The sequence below is a fragment of the Musa acuminata genome, chromosome BXJ1-5 (assembly GCF_036884655.1).
Source record: "Musa acuminata AAA Group cultivar baxijiao chromosome BXJ1-5, Cavendish_Baxijiao_AAA, whole genome shotgun sequence".
Taxonomy (NCBI): domain Eukaryota; kingdom Viridiplantae; phylum Streptophyta; class Magnoliopsida; order Zingiberales; family Musaceae; genus Musa; species Musa acuminata.
Genome location: NC_088331.1, coordinates 4,839,749 through 4,860,180, shown reverse-complemented (window position 1 = coordinate 4,860,180; position 20,432 = coordinate 4,839,749). Strand labels below are relative to the sequence as shown.

The window sequence follows — 20,432 nt, the reverse complement described above, 5'->3', positions numbered from 1 at the left end:
GTCAATGACTTGGTGCCAGTGGAACACTAGGCTACCAAATGTTCACCATCTAAATATCACAACAAGTAAAGCAAGATTTTTGGTGGAGAGATGGAAGGCAGCACTCACATCCTGGTTGCCATCTCTGGTATCAGAAATCACAAAAGATGAGACAAAGACAAGATGGAAGAAGGGAGGAGGCATGCAGTCCAGTGCTCGATTAATTTCTCACCTTCCTAGTTGCCTTCTCCTGTATCAGAACACCCAAGGAGTCCAAGGTAAAGGTGGAAGATGGGAGGAGGCAGGCCAGTGCTTGAAGTTAGATGTCAATGTTCCTAATTAATTCCTCACCACCAAAGATGAAATACCCCATATCTTGAATGATAGGGAAAGAGAGAGAGAGAGAGAGAGAGAGAAGAAGAAGAAGAAACCAAATGTAAGAACTAAAAGGACAATGGAGCCCCTCTCACTCTTCTCTATGTTATACAGCATATATTTTGAGTGCAACTCAAGGCCAAAGTCTTATTCACACTCCATAAGTAGACGCTTTTCTCCAAAGTCTCTTTCCTCTTTCTCTATCTGGCCTCCACCCATCATACTACCCATGAAAGTTGGAACTGAGGGCAATGGATGCCACTGTATAGGATCATAGATTGAGATAAAGAAGTCATAGAGAAGGAAGGAGGAGGAAGCAGAAGTGGAAGAAAGGAAGGGTTGGGTTGTGTAGTCCATATATTTCCTTATATGCATCTCTCTAAATACTGAGGTAAGAGGGACAGTCAATTTCTGCTCCCTTTCTCCTCAAACTCTCTGCTTCATCTCACTCCTTTCCTCCTCAGAGCGCAGCTATAAGGCATAGATATTTGTTATCATTGTCCGTAACATAACAAACAAACGGCTGATCTGCTCCCAATTCTTCCACTCAGACAAGCTAGGAAAGAAGCGATACACTCACTGGAGCCGCCGGCGAAGATGGGTCGAGGAAAGATCGAGATCAAGCGGATAGAGAACACCACCAACCGGCAGGTGACGTTCTGCAAGCGCCGCAACGGGCTCCTCAAGAAGGCCTACGAGTTGTCCGTCCTGTGCGACGCAGAGGTCGCGCTCGTCGTCTTCTCCAGCCGCGGCCGCCTCTACGAGTACGCAACCAGCAGGTGATACCAACTCTTTGGTTTTCTTATGTCTTGCCGGTCTCATCAATACATCATAGCACAGACATTTCCATGCAGGTCTTAGATATTGCCTTCTCCCTATGGAGGTCCATGAAAGGAGGAGGGAGGAGTTCTGAGCCTCCTAAGCTAGATCTCCATTTCTTTTTTGGTTCTTGTCTGTGAAGGCGAGATCTGAATTTGTTAGCAGTAGATCTAACAGTTGGAAGCCCGTGTTATGGGCAGGTTAGATGTTTAGATAGATTTAGGACAGCTGAGCTTATGTTTGCTCGGCCAGTGGGCCTCTTCTTTCTCTATTTATGCTTCTTCCTTCCTCTAAGGGTGATGCTATTGTATGTGTATGAGCTTTCTGCTATGTGGCTTCCCTTTCATTGCTTTGTTGGGTGGAAGCATGGATCTGAGGAAGCCACAGCAGTTAGGAGATGCAGTAGGAATAGTAAAGGGCGAGGCCTTGGCATTGGATTGGTGTTGTGTTCGTTGGGGTATATGACCACCTCCAACCACCCCCTTTTAGATCTAAGCTTTGCCATTTCCTCTCTCTCTCTCTCTCTCTCTCTCTCTCTCTCTCTCTCTCTCTCCTTATTTTATTCCACCTGCTGCTCCTGCTCCTCCTCCTCCTCCTCTACCTCCTTCCTCCACACCTCATCTCTCTCCTCACGTCACTTGTCAGTGCAAGAAAGCCTGCTGCAAGAGCTGTCACGCTCTCATTAGCCCCTTCCTCAACCAAAAGGACCACAGGCCTTCCCACACGTCACAGCTCTTCTTTACATCCGGTTCCTCTCGACTGAGTTAGGGTTCTTGCAACATTGCCTTTCCTGTTCTACCCTCTCGTAATAGATTTAGATTATATTCCAAGGAACAGCAAACGAGAGAACAGCGTGAAGACAACTTTAGCGGCCGAGAGAGAGGGGAAGGCGAGTACGGGGGAGGTTGCAGAAGACTGACGAGCCAATGGGGTGAATGTACTGTGCGCTGGCTTTGCATGGGGAGCATAAAAAGCAAGGGAAGGAAAGAAGAGGTCTCAGAGCTCACAAGAAGCCCACAGGGAGGGAGAGACTTGGAAGACCGAGGCGTGGGTAAAAGAGGCGAACAAGGTAAATTGCACCGAGGGTAGAAAGGCAGACCACGTGGGCCCACCCAGATGTGGGGAGGCAAGTGGCCAATCATATCGTGGGATCGCGTGCCGACGTGGCGGGACGGACCAATGGGATCCTCGAGGAAACTAAGGTTGGAGACGATGCCGGTGTAAGGAGTAAAAGATGGGACTTCGGGAATAGGAGCAGCAGCATTTGGGCTGACATCTTCTCCATGGTTTGCCTGCCTTCTCCAGCGGGCACACTGCTGCAGTGGAGTATTTTATGTGGTTGTCTGTCTGGTTGCCATGGTTCTATTTGGTTGCTTTGTTACCTCCGCGTTTAATGGTGGAGTGTGAGTTAGAACTTGGGAAAAGATGTTTTGGAGATTGATATCAATGCTTCTGAAGAGGGTTACTGCTGAACGGTAGGTAATATATATTCTGACTGCTCTTTTTGCACATACGATGTTAAGATGTGTCTTTTTGGCTTCTATATGCATAAAGATCAGAACAAGCATTAGCTCATTCATGAATAGATGAGAATGAGGCAACACATTGTGGAAACAGAGTGCTCGTTCATCAAAGAACTTTGTGCCAGAATGTGATTTTGTTCATAGAACTCAACATTTAACCCATGTAACTTTTATCATGTCATATAATCCTCAATAATGATACTAAAAGGTGATAAGACAAGAAGCATAATGTTGTGCAAATAAAGAACATTCTCATTGGAGAACCTTTTTGCCAACTTCAAATGCCATTCTTAGAACATCTTTCTACTGAAATTGCTAATCCAGTTGCAGGATTTTCCTCTCATCTTGTGCCTCATTGATGAATCAGATTTCACTTTCCTTTCTGAAAACCCAGACACTCTCAAACCCATTTTCCTTTCACCGGTTGTGATCTTAGATAAATATCAACAACCTGCATTGGTTACAAAAACTATAAGCAACTTTGTTTAAGATTCTACATGCAGAGAGCTAATTGAGAAAGTGGCTATACAAATGTTTTAAGAGTTTCTGATAATTTAAAGAATGAAAGATTTACCTGATAAGGAGAAGAAACTTTAGTTTATTTTACCTGATAATCATTTTTCCTATATTTTCTAGCTACTATGTTTATATCATCAAGAAAAATCTTCCAAATGGTTCAATTTTTTATTTATTTTTGACTCATTTTGTTTAAACTTACTCCAGGATATGTTGCATGTGTCATATTCAGGTGACAAAACCAAATATTTTGCTATGAAACCATGCATAAGTAGGCCTCAAGTTCACAATGTTTAAAGTGACACACACTCACAAATTCTAAGCAAAGAAAAGTAATGTTAAGGCCACATAAATTGCCGTAAGCCATTTTGAAGATATTTGTCTTTGTCGGATTTTATCTGTGTTTTGTCGTAATATAATCCAAGTTTTTCTTGGTACCAGTTCTTGCATGATAAAGAAGCATCGAAAATATTTATGTGAATTAGCATGTTTTTTTCTTTTTTAAAAAGGAAACGGCGAGCATTCGTAATTGTTGTTTTAGGTTTGTCTACTTTAAGGTTTATCTTCATAAGTAGGCAACAATCATCATGAGTCAGAAATACATGTATTTTGCAGCTATAGTGAATCAACTTCTCAACACTTGTAACTTCTCAAGATTTGAATCAACTTGCAATTACCAAGTTTGATGGATTATATCAGAAATTCTGAAAGACAAGTTAAAAGTGCATTCACCATTGCTGACACTGTTGATGCATGGTGAACTCTGAAATCATTAATAAGTATTATTGATAGAAGTTTACACATGAGGTTGCTCAACAAGTATTTTTCTGGAATATTGGGTTCACCTGCTATGCTAATTGTCATCTCAGTGTATGTCATAACTGTTAACAGCAAAATTGTGAATGCAGTGTGAAGGAAAGTATCGAGAGGTACAAGAAAGCATGTAGTGATACTACCAACACTGGATTTGCTTCAGAAGGCAATGCTCAGGTATTATTCCTACATAATCTTGGAGTAGTGTGTCAACATAACTCTGGATTCAAACATGGAAGCGACTACTAGCAAGTGATATGTGAAGCAATTATAAGAAATTGTTGAGAAGAAACCTGTTAATGCGGAATAATTCTTTCCCTCTTTGTGTATCAAAATAGGTTCCTCAACAAAATATCAACTTGATATTCAAATGCTAATATCAATCAGCACAGCATAAACAATAGAGCAATAAATCAATCACACAGTGAGACCGAATCTTTTTAACGTGGAAAACCCAATGTGGGAAAAACCACGGGACCATAGTCCACCTCAAACTTCCACTATCAATAATGATGATAACAGGTTTACAGTAGGTCTTCTCTAAAATAACTAGAGGATCAGAATAACATCAAGAACATAGATCTTGGCTCAAGAATACCATATCTTCATCACATAGGTGGATCTCCTCCAAAAAGAATTCTAGGTCTCATAGAGTGGATATCGCAGGAAAGTACCTTAGAGAGGGTAAACTGCAGATCAACACCGTTAGGATTGTAGAGTTTGCTGCAAGGATTCTCCACATAAAATTTGGGCCGAAACTGACAACGTTTGGCCACCGATCGTCAAGCAAAAAAACTCAGAAACCTTACTTTCTCTCTCTATTTCTCTCTCCTCTTTTTTCTCTGCACGCCGTCGCTGTTCACTGTGCACGTACACTGCACGCTGCACGCTGCTCTGCGTTTTTCTTTTCCCTGCATATCCTAATTTGCCTTACTTCACCTTAATTAGTGATTTGGACTCAATAGGCCCAATTTGTCCAAGCCCACATATGGGCTGGACCCAACAATTCTCCCCCTCCAGCTCATATGGTGGGCTGTACCAAGCCCGCTCTTCGCCTACATGCTTCAAGCTTCTCCTTAGGCAAAGACTTTGTCAACATATCTGAACCATTCTCATTGGTATGTACCTTTTCCAACTGTAATTCTTTCATCTCAAGCACATCACGAATCCAGTGATATCTCACATCAATATGCTTGGATCTAGAATGGTATGTTGAATTCTTGGAGAGGTGAATGGCGCTCTGACTGTCACAGTAAACAGTATATACTTCCTGTTTCAAGCCCAATTCCTGTAGAAACTTTTTCATCCATAAAGTTTCCTTACAGGCTTCAGTAACTGCTATGTATTCTGCTTCTGTGGTTGATAGAGCAACACACTTCTGTAACTTAGACTGCCAAGAGACTGCTCCTCCTGCAAATGTCATCAAGAATCCCGAAGTGGACTTCCTGGAATCAGTATCACCTGCCATGTCTGCATCTGTGTACCCTTCTAACACAGGTTCATCACTGCCAAAACATAAACACAACCTGGAAGTACCTCTTAGATATCTTAATATCCATTTCACTGCTGCCCAATGTTCCTTTCCAGGATTAGAGAGAAATCGGCTAATAACTCCAACTGCATGAGCTATATCTGGCCTAGTACAAACCATAGCATACATCAAACTGCCTACTGCAGATGAGTAAGGCACTCTGGATATTTCTTCTTTTTCTTTCTCACTTGTAGGACATTGTTTCGAACTCAGCTTGAAATGACCTGCAAGTGGGGAACAAACCGCTTTGGCTTTACTCATGTTGAATCTTTCAAGAACCTTTTCAATGTAAGTCTCCTGAGATAGCCAAATCTTCTTTTTCTTCCTATCACGAAGAATCTTCATGCCAAGTATTTGTCTCACCGATCCTAAGTCTTTCATGGCAAAAGACTTACTTAGCTCTCTTTTAAGCTTTTCAATTTTTCCAACATCATGGCCAACAATCAACATATCATCAACATATAGCAGTAAAATAATAAAATCATCATCTGAAAATTCTTCATAAACACACAATGATCAGATGTGGTTCTATCATACCCTTGGCTCATCATAAAGGAATCAAACTTCTTGTACCATTGTCTAGGTGCCTGTTTGAGTTCATATAAGCTTTTCCTAAGCTTACATACCAGATTTTCTTTTCCCTTGACTTTGAAACCTTCTGGTTGCTCCATGTAAATTTTTTCTTCTAAGACACCATGAAGAAATGCTGTTTTTACATCAAGTTGCTCAACTTCTAAATTCAAGCGGGCAGCCAAACCAAGAACAACTCGGATAGAGGACATTTTCACAACCGGAGAAAATATTTCTTCAAAGTCAATACCTTTCTTCTGACTGAATCCTTTCACAACTAGTCGTGCCTTGTATCTTTGTTGTGAGCTATTGTTTTCAGTCTTCAATTTATAAACCCACTTATTCTTGAGAGCTTTCTTCTCTTTCGGCAGCTTTACCAAGTCATAGGTGTGGTTCTCAAGTAAGGATCTCATCTCTTCTTGCATGGCTTTAACCCACTCACTCTTATTCTCATGTAGAATAGCTTCTTGGTAAGTTTCTGGCTCTCCCCCGTCAATAAGCATAACATACTCATGTGGAGGATATCTGGTAGAGGGTTGTCGCTCTCTAGTGGATCTTCTCAATGGAATCTCAACTGGTGGTGGAGGTGCCTGTTCAGTTGGTTCAGCATCATCAACTGTAGGTATATCATCACTAGTATTCTCACCACAATCTTCTTGTTCATCTCCCCCATGATCATCATGAACTACAGGTGAAGGAACTGGACCCAAACTCCAAGGAATATAAACAGAGGTTTCTGGCTTCTCAACATTATCACTATCATCAAACAATTGGTCTTCAAGAAACACAACATCTCTGCTTCTAATAATCTTCTTGTTCACTGGATCCCATAATCTGTACCCAAACTCTTCATGACCATATCCCAAGAAGATACATGCTTTTGCCTTATTATCAAGCTTGGACCTCTCATCTTTGGGAATATGAACAAATGCTTTACACCCAAAGACTCTCAAATGATTATAAGATATATCTTTTCCTCTCCATACTCTCTCTGGAACATCACCTTGCAGAGGAACTGATGGAGAAAGATTTATCAGGTCAACTGTAGTTCTCATAGCCTCCCCCCAAAATGACTTTGGTAACTTGGCGTGGGAAAGCATACACCTAATCCTTTCTTCAATGGTTCTGTTCATCCTTTCTGCCACACCGTTCTACTGAGGAGTTTTAGGAACTGTTTTCTCAAGCCTGATACCATGGAACCTGCAATAATTCTCAAAAGGACCCCTGTACTCGCCACCATTATCTGATCAAACACACTTTAGCTTTTTGCCAGTTTCTCTTTCAACATTGACATGAAACTCCTTGAAAGCATCGAGTACCTGGTCTTTAGATTTCAAAGCAAAAGCCCACACTTTTCTAGAATGGTCATCAATAAAAGTAACAAAATAAAGAGCACCTCCAAGAGTTCTAGTTTGCATAGTACAAACATCAGTATGAACTAAATCAATAACATCAGATCTTCTAAATGATGGATATGTCTGAAATGCAACTCTATGTGTTTTTCCAACTAAGCAATGATCACAAGATTTAAGAGATGTACCTTGCAACTCTGGTAAGAACTGCTTTCTAGCAAGAGTTTGAAGTCCCTTCTCGCTGATATGTCCAAGCCTCTTATGCCAAAGATCTATACTTTCACCTTTTCGAATTGCATTAATCTCTCCTTTGTGTAGCTTACCTTCCATGACATAAAAAGAGTTAATCTTCTTTCCTTTTGCCACAATTAGAGAACCTTTAGTGAGTTTCCATTTACTTTCACCAAAATAATGTGCAAAGCCCTCATCATCAAGTCTACCTGTAGATATCAAGTTAAGACGAATATCTGGAACATGCCTTACATCTTTGAGTATCAATTTGCTCCCAATACTGGTCTCCAAGCAAATATCTCCAATACCCACAATCTTAGATGTACCATTGTTTCCCATTCTGACATTACCAAAATCACCAGCAGTGTAAGATCTAAAGAAATCACCATGAGAAGTAACATGAAATGAAGCACTAGAGTCAATTACCCAATTACTGTCCTGAGCTACAAGGCTAACACAACCTTCATCACAGACAATAGTGATATTACCTTTAGCAGCAACTGTATTGGTCTCTTTTTCATTTTTCTTCATTTCATTTTGTTCTCGCTTCCAAAACCTACACTCTTTCTTCATGTGACCTAGTCTGTTACAGTGAAAACATTTGATATCTCTTCTAGACTTGGATCTTCCTCTATAACCATATGGATTTCTGCTATGACTTCTTCCACGTCTTTCTTGTTTTTCAGTAACAAATGCACCAGAAGAAAATTCACCATGTTCTTTCCTTCTTGCATCTTCATTTAGCAAACTGTCTTTAACCATATCTATGGTTAGAGTCCCCTCTGGCGTGGAGTTACAAATAGTCACCACATACGTTTCCCAACTTTCTGGTAAAGAGCTGAGAAGTAATAATCCCTGCATCTCATCATCTATATTCATTTTCATAGCAACCAACTTGTTTGCAAGACTCTGAAATAGGCTTATGTGCTCAATAATGTTACCACCATCTTTATACTTCAAATTTACAAGCCTTCTGAGGAGAGAAATTCTATTTCCCACTGTCTTTTTTGCAAAAAGATTTTCTAACCTTTGCCAAACAACATCAGCTCTGGTTTCATCTGAAATATGCTCATGCAAGTTTATATCCATCCATCTTCTAATATAGGCAATAGCTTTTCTATGTTGAACTTCCCATTCTTCATCGTCCATAATAGAAGGTTTATCTTTAACCTTGATAGGCTTATACAAATCTTTGCAATAGAGCAAATCTTCCATCAGACGCCTCCAAGTGGAATAATTTGATGAGTTCAATTTAATCATACCATCTGACTGCTCCATTTCAATCACACAAGAAAACTAGCACCAAACAACCTGATGCTCTGATACCACTTGTTGGGAAGAAACCTGTTAATGCGGAATAATTCTTTCCCTCTTTGTGTATCAAAATAGGTTCCTCATCAAAATACCAACTTGATATTCAAATGCTAATATCAATCAGCACAGCATAAACAATAGAGCAATAAATCAATCACACAGTGAGACCAAATCTTTTTAACGTGGAAAACCCAATATGGGAAAAACCACGGGACCGTAGTCCACCTCAAACTTCCACTATCGATAATGATGATAACAGGTTTACAGTAGGTCTTCTCTAGAATAACTAGAGGATCAGAATAACATCAAGAACATAGATCTTGGCTCAAGAATATCATATCTTCGTCACATAGGTGGATCTCCTCCAAAGAGAATTCTAGGTCTCACAGAGTGGATATCGCAGGAAAGTACCTTAGAGAGGGTAAACTGCAGATCAACACCGTTAGGATTGTAGAGTTTGCTGTAAGGATTCTCCACATAAAATTTGGGCCGAAACTGACAACGTTTGGCCACCGATCGTCAAGCAGAAAAACTCAGAAACCTTACCTTCTCTCTCTATTTCTCTCTCCTCTTTTGTCTCTGCACGCCGTCGCTGTTCCCGTGCACGTACACTGCACGCTGCTCTGCGTTTTTCTTTTCCCTGCATACCCTAATTTGTCTGCAATATGTCATGCATCCTTGGTGCTTCCAAGGCTTTCTATTATGTGCTTTATCATAAAGAATTCCTTTTTTTGAGAGGATTTTTTTCACTGCATTGCCAACTAGCAATTTTAGGCAACTATGATCTCAAGAACTCAACATCCCATTTTGCTGCCACATAAAGTTTTGCGCAAGCTCCATGGTCTCACGCAATTATTAGAAATTGTTTATGTTATCATTAGGAATGTCCACATATTCAGATGCAAATCGATCACATTCATTGTGAGAAAATAGGTTTACATTCATGTCTATATGATAAGGAATACCCTTGTGTATGCCCCAATTCCTGAAGGACCTTGTGTCCCATATTTCTAAGCACACTGATTCTTGACAGAGGCCTCAGTCCATGTAACATCTGCTCCAACTCTATTCACAACTTGTGGTATGCTAACTCATTCAGGAAACTATCTTTGAGGTTGGTCATGCTATGTTCCTTGTCATTTTATGTTCGACGCTGCACCACATCCAGAAAATTATTCTGATGTCTGATAGCAGGCAAGAATAGACATCATATTTTCCATTATTAGCCCACAGAAACTTGGCATGTGTTTGCTTATATTTATTGCATTTACCATTCCAAGCATACATGCTGTGGCTATTTTGTGGTTGCATAATTTGATCCTCTTGAATATGAAAAGCAACCCTTGTTCATATAGACTTTTGACAGCCTTCGAAGGAAATCCAAAGAGACTAGTGAAAACTGTGGCAAAGTTTAACAAACCCCTTCCATTCATGACAATGAACATATCACACAAGTGTTGAAGAAGTCTAACATTATGGTACTAGCAACATTAACCTCTTCTGGAAGTTCTTATTTATCATGTCAGTATAGCCAATTCCTTTGGTCCTCTTATCTCCCATTCTCTTGATGATATTAACATAGTCGATTTGCTCGATTTCTTAATATTTTATCTAACAAATTAGTAAATAAATCTACTTCAACCAAATAAGGTTCATCAAATGAATCTTATGACTCAAAAAGATTAATTAAGAAAGGGATTATTGAAAACATTGGGTTTGTGGTGAGTATCTCTATAAGTATCTGAATAAGTTAACAATAAAATATTAAGTAAATCAAAGAAACAATAAACTGTTCTACTGATAAACCCATAATGATTATGACTCTTGAACACATTTCAATTGCAACTGAGCAATTTTAAGCTCTATTGGTACAACAGCTTTATACAATTTTTTATCATGCTTTTAGAATCCTATATTACCCTCAAGGAGGTAATTTAGGGCTTTTAAACATTCTACATCACCCATGAGGAACTTTATAATTTAGCGAGAACCCAATTATCATACTCTAAAATTCCCAAGAGGTCTACAAGGTGAATATGAGTTATCTACTACTAGTGTTATTTTGGCAAGGTCTATTCCATACAAGTTGTATGGAGCCATGGATCACATTTAAAGCTAATAATAATACACTCTTCACAAAGTACCTGGTAACTAAGCTGATGAGATCATTAAGCTTGTAAGATGGCTCCCAAAAGGCTCAAATCTTAAGCTTAACTTAAAGCTTCGCCTATACTAATCAAGGCACACCCATAGTACATCTAGCGAGTGAGCTATATGGCTATGTCTAAAATATTTAATGCAAGTAACAACATAATATGTTTAATGACAATTATCTTAGCTATACACAATTAAAACCTAGATATTTGTCTCATGTAAATTTCTTCACTATTTGAAGTAATAAATGAAAAGTCACTGTTTTGATTGTTTACTTATGATTTAATGATGGATAAATCTCTCTCTCACTCTTAAGATCATCTTTCATAGACTAAGCCCATGGGAGGCTATGGTTCCTTCACCTTTTTTTTTTTCTTTTGAAAAAAAATAAGGTGAAGAGACCATAGCCTCCAATGGTCTCTTCACCTTATGCCTAATGCTCCAATGGACAACTTTGTGCACCTCAAACCCTGATTTTTTTGGTTAAATATAAAGGCTGTTGTTCCCCTTTGTTAAAGAGACTTGAAGACTTTTCAGCTGCCTACTTCTGGGCATAATTTGGTAATTTTCATAATGGATCATGGAATGTTTTGAGGAATCTCAACATTAAACTCATTAAACATTATATGAAGCTTGAGATCTGGAATTAGTTTTATCAAAAAATTCGTTGAGTTCTTTGTTGATTGCTTCCTTTAAAACAAACTCAAATAATGGGCAGATGTTAAATGAAGGTAAACAGATAAATTCAATTTTTTCTTAGTGATGAGATCTATATGCATATGAATATCCTTTATATGTTGATTAATGTTTCAGAACAAAGATCTAAGTCTATTATCAATACAGCATCATTTTCGGTAACGTATCTCTCTTACATACCACCTCAATCCTTTTCAATTGAAATATAGTGATGGCATCATCTTACTGTATCCTCTTTCTTATTTTGGAATATGATCATACTCCAAGAATCACACTTTTGGATTCTTTTACATGGTACAACAGAAAGCTTTTGTTCTTTTTGCACTCAATGCTGCCTACATGGAGCTTTATGTTTCTTGCAATACCTTTTCTTGGCTAAGTACCACACCTTAAGAATAAATCCCACTCTAGCTAGCTTTATGATTCATAATATTCAAGTGTTCATCATAGTAATTTAAAAAAAAAAAAGGTTTTCAGCATGAAAGTTCATAATTTTCTTTAGGAAGAAATTTGTTAAAGTATCAAAAGTTTCTTTAAGAACAAATATAGTCATGGTAAATATATTAGAAGTATCATTAGCAATAGATAAGTTGGGCATTACAGTTTTGTTGTTGCTTAAAATATTTATCAGCTACAGGAACACATAGCAGTTCTGATTAAAAATATTCATATCCTTCAGCCACAGTGATCAAGGAGAAATCAGTAACAAATAAGGTGATCTAGTGGAGATGTCATTAGCAATTAGCAATATGCCTTAGAAGAGGTTGTCAGAGTGCATATTTCTTAAAATTGTGAGGCAGAGAAGAAACATGAATCATAGTTGGCTCTGGTACATGTGAAAAAAAATGAAAGGTAACATGCAGAAATAAAAGATTTGTGTAGTTGGAGGGGACAAATTTCACTGGAAAGAATCCTTTCTTAGTTGTTTTGACTTTTCTACAGCTCCATCAAGAAGAAACAGATCTTGTCCTTCCTCTCACATTGAAGTAGCTTCTCATCCAAACCTACACTGCCTTCGCAAGACTGCGTGTAGGAAGAGATGTGTGATAGTTTCATGACAATGAGAGAATGCACAATTAGGAGGTCTAGGTCATGTCCTCTTGATTAAATTGCCTTCTGTGATTAATCATCTTTTTGGTAAGCATTCTGTAGCTTATTGTCAGTCATGCAAAGGCTTTTATCGTCTCCTAATCTTCACCCTTTTTTGCCTGACCAAACGCTCTGATCATCAACCTCTTCTTGCTAATAAAAAAATAGAACAATAAGATGTATGGTTCCATTGTAACGAGATGAACTGACCCAAAATATATTGGAAATGTTTCTTATTGCTCTCAGTGATGTGATTATTGTACTATATTGGACATACCTACTAATATGCTGGTGCTAACGATCTCATATCTCTGCTGTATCCTCTATATTCAGTACTACCAGCAAGAGGCATCAAAACTACATCAGCAAATCAATAACTTACAGAGCACAAACAGGTAGTACTGCTAACAAAAGCCTATAATATTTCTTTACCAGTTGGTGCATGTAAAGAGGAATATACTTGCTTATTAGGAACTTGATGGGTGAATCTTTGAACTCCATGAGCTTAAGGGACCTGAAGCAGCTTGAGACTCGATTGGAGAAGGGCATAAACAAAATAAGAACTAAAAAGGCAAACCTCTTTAAGCTTTGTGCCAACTTATTTGCTATCAGGATCATGTACTTTTACTATCTGCATGGATTATTTAAGAAGATGCTTATTCCTCACATTTGATTTTTTCAGAATGAGTTGTTGTTTGCTGAGACTGAGTACATGCAGAAAAGGGTAATGAGCATCAGTTCTTACTCCACTGATGGTATTTCTTGTCTGGTCACTTCTGATAACCTACCCATACACACTTTCTTGTTCTTAGGAGATGGAGCTGCAGAATGACAATATGTATCTGAGGAACAAGGTCCTCTTTCTAGTCTCTCTCTTACATTGTGATTTCAACAGGCTGAAGAGGTGCCTATGTGGAACAGGTAGCTGAAAATGAAAGAGTGCAACAACAGATGGACATGCTGCCTTCAACGGCGACAACAACTGAATACGAGGTTATGCCCTCTTATGATTCAAGGAACTTTCTGCAAGTGAATATAATGCAGCCTAATCAACATTACACTCACCAGCAGAGGACAGCCCTCCAGCTAGGTAGGGTATGACCACCTTTACACATTTCTACCTTCCTTGATACTTTTGGGATCACATAAAATGAGTTCATGTCAGTATTTGAGGCATAATCTATATATCCATTTTGTCATTCATGTAGATGAGATACAATGAATCTATGAAGATACTTCTGCAGATGCAGAGCTTTGGTGATGGAGAGAAATCTAGTACAAGATCAGCTGAGAAATATATGAGAAAATATGATGATAATTTGAGCCTTTTCTCTAAAAATATGGCTAGAATACTGAACATATGCGTTTTCCACTCTGTTGGACAATTAACTCCAGTTATTGTCACTTATGTTGTCCTACATATAAGACTGTTTTATTTATACTTTGATATGGTGGTGTGCAAAATGAGAGTTCCTGATTTCTAGACCATGCTTGAATTCGAGCGAATAAGAAGTGGAGGAAAAGATGAAAGTTCTCAAAATTCCTATTAGAAGTCAATTAATTATCAACAAATATTACTATCTACACTTTGCATCGAGAAACTATCTACATGAATTATCTACCTATCATGGATGGTGGTCATCACCTGCCTCTCTTCCCCAAGACTTCTTGCCTCCGTTCTCAGGTCGATTGCCCTATGAGGAGCTGTACGCCGCCGTGGTGAGGAGCCACCTCATGGGGCTGAATCCACTTGCAGGGGGTGAAGAGGGGTGACCAGGTCTCCATTCAACTGCAGAACCACGAAGGAAACTTGTTGAGCTACAAGGCATGCTGCTTTATACACTAAACAAAGGAGGGTAAGGATTCTTATCATGAAGGATGCTTGGGATCATCTTGGAACTGAGGAAACTGTGGTATGGTGGTGTGACTTAGTTTGGTTGACCAAATTAACTAGAATGTTAACTACATCTTGATCATGTGAGTGTGAAACTCCATACTACAGAATGCTATGCTTTTAAACGTCATAGTCTAAACTACTCTGCTTTTCTACTTGACAACTTGTTCTAATCATTCCAGTAAATGTCATCCTAATACAACACTCTACTTTTGCTGGGCCTTGGACACAAAGTTGCCATGGTAGCCTGCAAAGATTTCTTCCACAAATCTTTACTTAGTCTTATGCATATTACAAGTCGAAATGTGGGTGCCTAAGATTTATGTTAGGATGACCAAACAGCAAAACTGGAGTTAACAGCTTATTTTCATGGTGAGAAGCAGAAGACATCCTTCAATTTAGCATAAACCAATATTGAACTTTTGACATTGATGCAATAACAAGGTCTCTAAATCAGAATTGTTGGGAAAATGGGATGAATTGCAGAAACATATATGAGTTGCTTAGAATCCAGGAGAATTTTATCATATTCTAATAGAAGAAAATAAGTAATCAGAGTTATTTACTTGTAAATGTATATCTGTAGGTATGCTTGTATTTCTTTAAACCTGTAGGTTTTGTATTCTTACATAAATGAATTGATGACAGATTAGATCATTAAAGGTTGGAACTGTAGGGTTAAGATAACCGGAACAGATGTGGTTGGTATATAAGGAGCATGAAATCATAAGCACTAAATCTTTCCATGAGATTATATCATGTTGCACAAGGAAGCATGACTGCATGTCCTCCATTAGGAAGCTCTATTTAAAAAATGGCCTTTCTGAAAACCATCTTACAATCTCCTTTTGCAATTCTCACAAGTTATGAAATATCAGAATGAGGACTTAAAAACCTATGATTGATCTTATAAATCACTATAATTTCAGGTGCAGAGTGCACAGACATGTTGGAACAACATTGTTCAGACAGATTTCATTCACCAAATCAGACTATCACATTTAACCAAATTTGACCATCTTCAAATGCAATATCTCAAAAGTATTATTATAAGAATATCCCTTTATCTTAACATCCAGTGAAACTCAAAAGTATTTCTACAGGTAATCTTACTCAGCAGTTGAACTCAGGAGTCACATACTGGTGGAGCTCAAAATGAATAAACAAACACAATAAATAATTTTTTGGAACCGAAAGAACATAAATTTGATCAAATTCAAGATTGCATGAAACAAATAAAACATTTACCACTGAGCTAAAATTAGGGCTAGGTAAAATTTCCAATAAACAAACAGGCTAATTGGCCATTACAAGCTAATAGTTACAACCGTAAATTGCATAATGAAGTCAAAGCAACAAGCATATACAAAGGCATCTACTTACTAGAACAAATATCTTAATTAGGTGCTGAGAACAAATAACAGGATTGTACTAAAAATCAAATATATTTTTCATGTTAGTATACCTCAATCATTCAGCATTTCAGAATCGAAAAAGATTGAAAAGCATCCCTGTTTGACAAGAATGCAGGAAACCATAAAATTGAATAAGTCATACCAGGAAATGAAATTATCTTTTGCAAAGTGAGTTGCAAAAAAATGAGAGGAACAAACTTGATCACTGTTAATAACTTTCTCTCAACATAACCAAACTCCAATGTGACACTGGCACCATCAGTTCCCAACATGCCAAAGCTGACTATAAAAGATACCTGCAGTGAAGGTAAAAGAAAAAGAACATTATGACCATTGGAAAATACTAAACCTGCTTAAAAATATTTTCGGTTGTTTCCATGAAGGACTTAAAGTTTTGCTTGCATGGTACTCAAAGCATTGAGTAAAAATAGTGCTGCTTTGGGAGGAAAACAATACAAGTGCAGAATAAATAAAACCAATTCCACTTCATTGGCGAATGAGCAGGAAAAAGAGCAACATACTGGGCAATTCCATCAACCATTGGAGTTCATAAACCACCAACTTTTCCATTGAGTTTGATCAAAGTAAATCTTCACTTTTTTACCTCCAAGGAGTAAAAACCAATAACATGCCAATAACAAATTTCAGTTAGGTTACAGAAAATCTTTTCTCATATTTGACTGCACAACAGAAAACTTGGCCAACTTTCTAGGGCCTCAAAAATTTCAAGCCTTCGACCAGCATGTCCCTAATATTCAATAGGTCGGCACTACACTCGGTCAACATTCACACCATTGGAACAACCATCTTCAGTATACAGGTCTTTTTTTATCCAAAATTATGAAATCAGAGGCATCAGCAAATAAAATAGAAAGGCATAAACAAATAAAATAGTAACTAAAAGCATCTAATCAATAAGATACGCAATCTCATCAAGTATTCATTCTAATCATGTACAAATTTTAATGTGCAATATTCTCCTGCCCATAATATGAAGTACCCCACATTTTTATTACTATGGCAATTAAAAACACCTGTTTCACTTTTAAACTCAGTTAACTGATTCATCTAATGACTTCAATTAACTTTCTGATCATTGCTAAATATGACAGCAAAGCCGAGTGTCAAATTATTATGCTAAATATGACAGCAAAGCCTCTCTCCACAGTATTATCTATTACTCCGTTGACAAAGGAGAGTGTGAGAGATTTCATGAAGGTAGCATTTCTCATTAGATCCTTAATGTTGCATTTTGGAGAGGGATAGTGAATTAAGGAACAGATGAATAGAAAGAGGTTTTCCTGTCCATGTATTGGAGATGATAAATGATAACTCACGTCATTTGAAGTTTTCTGTTTCAGTTCTCTGAGTAATAGCAGTAAGACAATGCTTGATGTTAATGATGAAAACTTTTTCTATCAAATTGGGAACTCCAAATTGTGATGCTTCTGCTCATGAGAAGCTGAGCTATGGTTAAAGTGGAGTTGAAAAGATTTAACAACCAACCAAAAAGTCAAACAATAGTCATGTCCAAGTGGGCTCTTTGTCAGAACTAACAGAGTCAGGACTATTGAGATGGTCAGTTTCTCGTGTTGTGCTTGCTCCTTCAGACTTATTACGGACATGCAGTGCCCCTCTGTCTTCTGATTCTTGTCTCCTGCTACACATAGTTTGCTCAAAACATAGAGAAAAAGGGATTGCAAACTATACATATACAGTACCTATTAAGTGATGTGGATAATTCAATTCAAAAAGTTGACATAGGCTATTGCAACCTACCAAAAGGAGACACTGTTACTTCTTTTCACTAAATAATGATGAAATAGAACAAGCCAATTTTTTATTGTTTGTTCTGAGATTCGTACACCTTTATGAGAAAAGGTCTGTGACACTGTTTCCTTGACATGTTCTTACAATTTCCAGTCAAAATAATCTCAGGTTAATCTCGGTTGGTGTTTTTCAGTACGAGTTCCATCATTTTGACATAAATAAATAAAATTCCTGCGCTCCCGTGTTCAACTTCATGATCATTCCAAACATCATCCTTCAAAAGTTGCTGATCAAAACCACCTCGGTGTTCCAACATTTTAACAAGCACCTTGTGCTCCTAGCCAGAGAGGTTGAGACAAAACATGGAAGAAGACCTCATTTGCAATGTTACGTTTCTGCAATCCGCACAATCTCGATTTCAGATTCATTCTCCTAGTCTTTCAGATCGTTCCTTTGTGCATCGACATCGGTGTGGACCAACTAAAACTCAAAAAGGAGCCGTCTTTCTCACATTGCAATAAAAAAAATTCGTGCATTTATATCGAAATTAATGTCGCGTCTACCAAATCAATCATTAGTGAACACAGAAACCACGATCCGAAGCTTTTGTGCGCTTGAATAATCAAAGAAACTAATAAAGATCCAATCTTTCACTAGTGACAAGGAAGAGGAGAGAATGCAATCGCGCACCGAAGCGAGGGCGTGGCTCGATCCAGGTGAAGCAGTAAGCAGAGTACCCGAGGTCGATCTCCTTCGCGGCGTGTCCACCGTGATCATGGTGTCGGCCGCCGACCAGGGATCGAAACCTAATCTCCCACCATCAGAAGGGTGACGACGCGAAGTTTGGGTGCTCTCGGATGTGAAGAAAGGGGAGAATGGGAATGACGGCGTTACCTCATCGCGTCCAGAAAACACACGAAAACGATATCTTGTGATATTTTTCAGCTCATCTCGTGCTTCTGTACTCTGATGCTTCCAATGCATTCTCCAATTCTGTGCTTCCAGAGACAATGTCAGAAAGAGATTTTTTTTGTACTTCTCCTTGATTGCTAAATTGTGATGGTAAATGCAAGCTACAGAGGACAAGTTGCAGATTAATTTACATTGCTATCTATCTATGAAATAGGAGCTTCGTACAAGAGTTTTGACAAGAAACAAACATCCAATTTGTCAGCGTCATGCAAGCAATCGCATTCACAGTATCAGGGAAGACGCCCCTGTAGATTCACCGTATCCAAGGGAAACACGGAGTGGTACACGGAAGAGCAAATCCACATGCCGTTTTCCTACGGTAGGAATCTATTATCGCACAACGGGATCTTGTTGAAGTACTAAAGCTGACCGCCCATACCTGCACTCCTTCCCTGGCCCCTACAGCATTAATGCACATTCTCTCCTTTCCTTATCCCTGCGACCTCCGCATTTAACAGGACTTTGTCGTCAACTCCATGTGAATCAATCACGGCTGGGGCGACGATTTCTTGCCGTCGCTCTACTGAGAATGTGTATCCAATGCCGAAGCAAGCGGTCCTCAAATTCTCAAGCTGGTTGTGCTCATCAACAGCAGGTGTGCAGGTCATTTGCAATCTTGTGATTCAAGTTTCCACCACAAGCTGCATGAACAGGGACACCATGGACTTCTTGCGAGCGAGATCATGGGAGGTGCACTGGTGGCACTGTCATCGTTTTTTTTTTGTCTTCCTGATGGTCCATTGTTAGATTTGATGGACAAAAGGAATGAGTCATACGAAGAGTTGGATCAAGGAAAAGATTTGGGTTCTCTAGTAACTTGGCTTCACTGGGATACTACTCGATTCACCGAAGCTGCTACCTTTTTCTTCTCTCGGTCCCCATGAGGTCAAATCACCATCAAAGAAAACGACCGAGGAAGACAGCCATACCCTCCCCTCCTCAAGCATTAAACAAACATACAAGTCCTGATCATGTAATAGCGAAAACACTTACCTAAGATAAAAAGGACATATCACTATGGGATCCTTCGTGGGGAGGATGGCTCTCGATCTCTTTCAATCTCTGAAGGACTGCTATGACAATTAACAATACTCTTACTCATGACAATGGAAGGAATCAGAAACTCCTGAGTGCACAAAAGTCATGAGAGGCCAAATGAGCTCCGTCTCAGCTAGGTGGCCCATATCTAAATGCCTAGGTGCAGAAAAGGAGAAATCAAGCTAGCTAAATTGGCCCACCTTTGTTGATGAAAAGAATAATGATAGGTGGGGGCACTAAGGAAGGTGAAGAAGGTGATGAAGTGGTAAAGTGAAGGGAAGGGGAAGCTGGGCGAGAGGAGTGGATTACTGGGAAGGGTTCATCAGTATTTATCAATCAAGGGTGAGGTGTGGGTCACTCTAATTTGGTAGTGATAGCAGA

At 38.8% G+C, this 20,432-nt stretch overlaps 2 protein-coding genes across 2 annotated transcripts; one reads left to right on the top strand and one right to left on the bottom strand.

Annotated features, from left to right (window-relative positions):
* Positions 1 to 520: 520 nt before the first annotated feature.
* Positions 521 to 14,409, top strand: LOC135673207 (agamous-like MADS-box protein MADS1). The gene is made up of 9 exons (XM_065182006.1): positions 521 to 745; positions 906 to 1,133; positions 4,121 to 4,202; positions 13,296 to 13,357; positions 13,434 to 13,533; positions 13,645 to 13,686; positions 13,775 to 13,816; positions 13,884 to 14,052; positions 14,171 to 14,409. Exons 2-9 carry the CDS (start codon positions 952 to 954, stop codon positions 14,182 to 14,184), a joined length of 693 nt encoding a protein of 230 aa, XP_065038078.1. The 5' UTR covers positions 521 to 745; positions 906 to 951; the 3' UTR covers positions 14,185 to 14,409.
* A 66-nt stretch (positions 14,410 to 14,475) lies between these two features.
* Positions 14,476 to 20,314, bottom strand: LOC135673208 (uncharacterized). The gene is made up of 4 exons (XM_065182007.1): positions 18,936 to 20,314; positions 18,732 to 18,847; positions 16,414 to 16,567; positions 14,476 to 14,751 (listed from the first exon to the last, which is right to left on the bottom strand). Exons 2-4 carry the CDS (start codon positions 18,816 to 18,818, stop codon positions 14,657 to 14,659), a joined length of 336 nt encoding a protein of 111 aa, XP_065038079.1. The 5' UTR covers positions 18,819 to 18,847; positions 18,936 to 20,314; the 3' UTR covers positions 14,476 to 14,656.
* Positions 20,315 to 20,432: the final 118 nt, after the last annotated feature.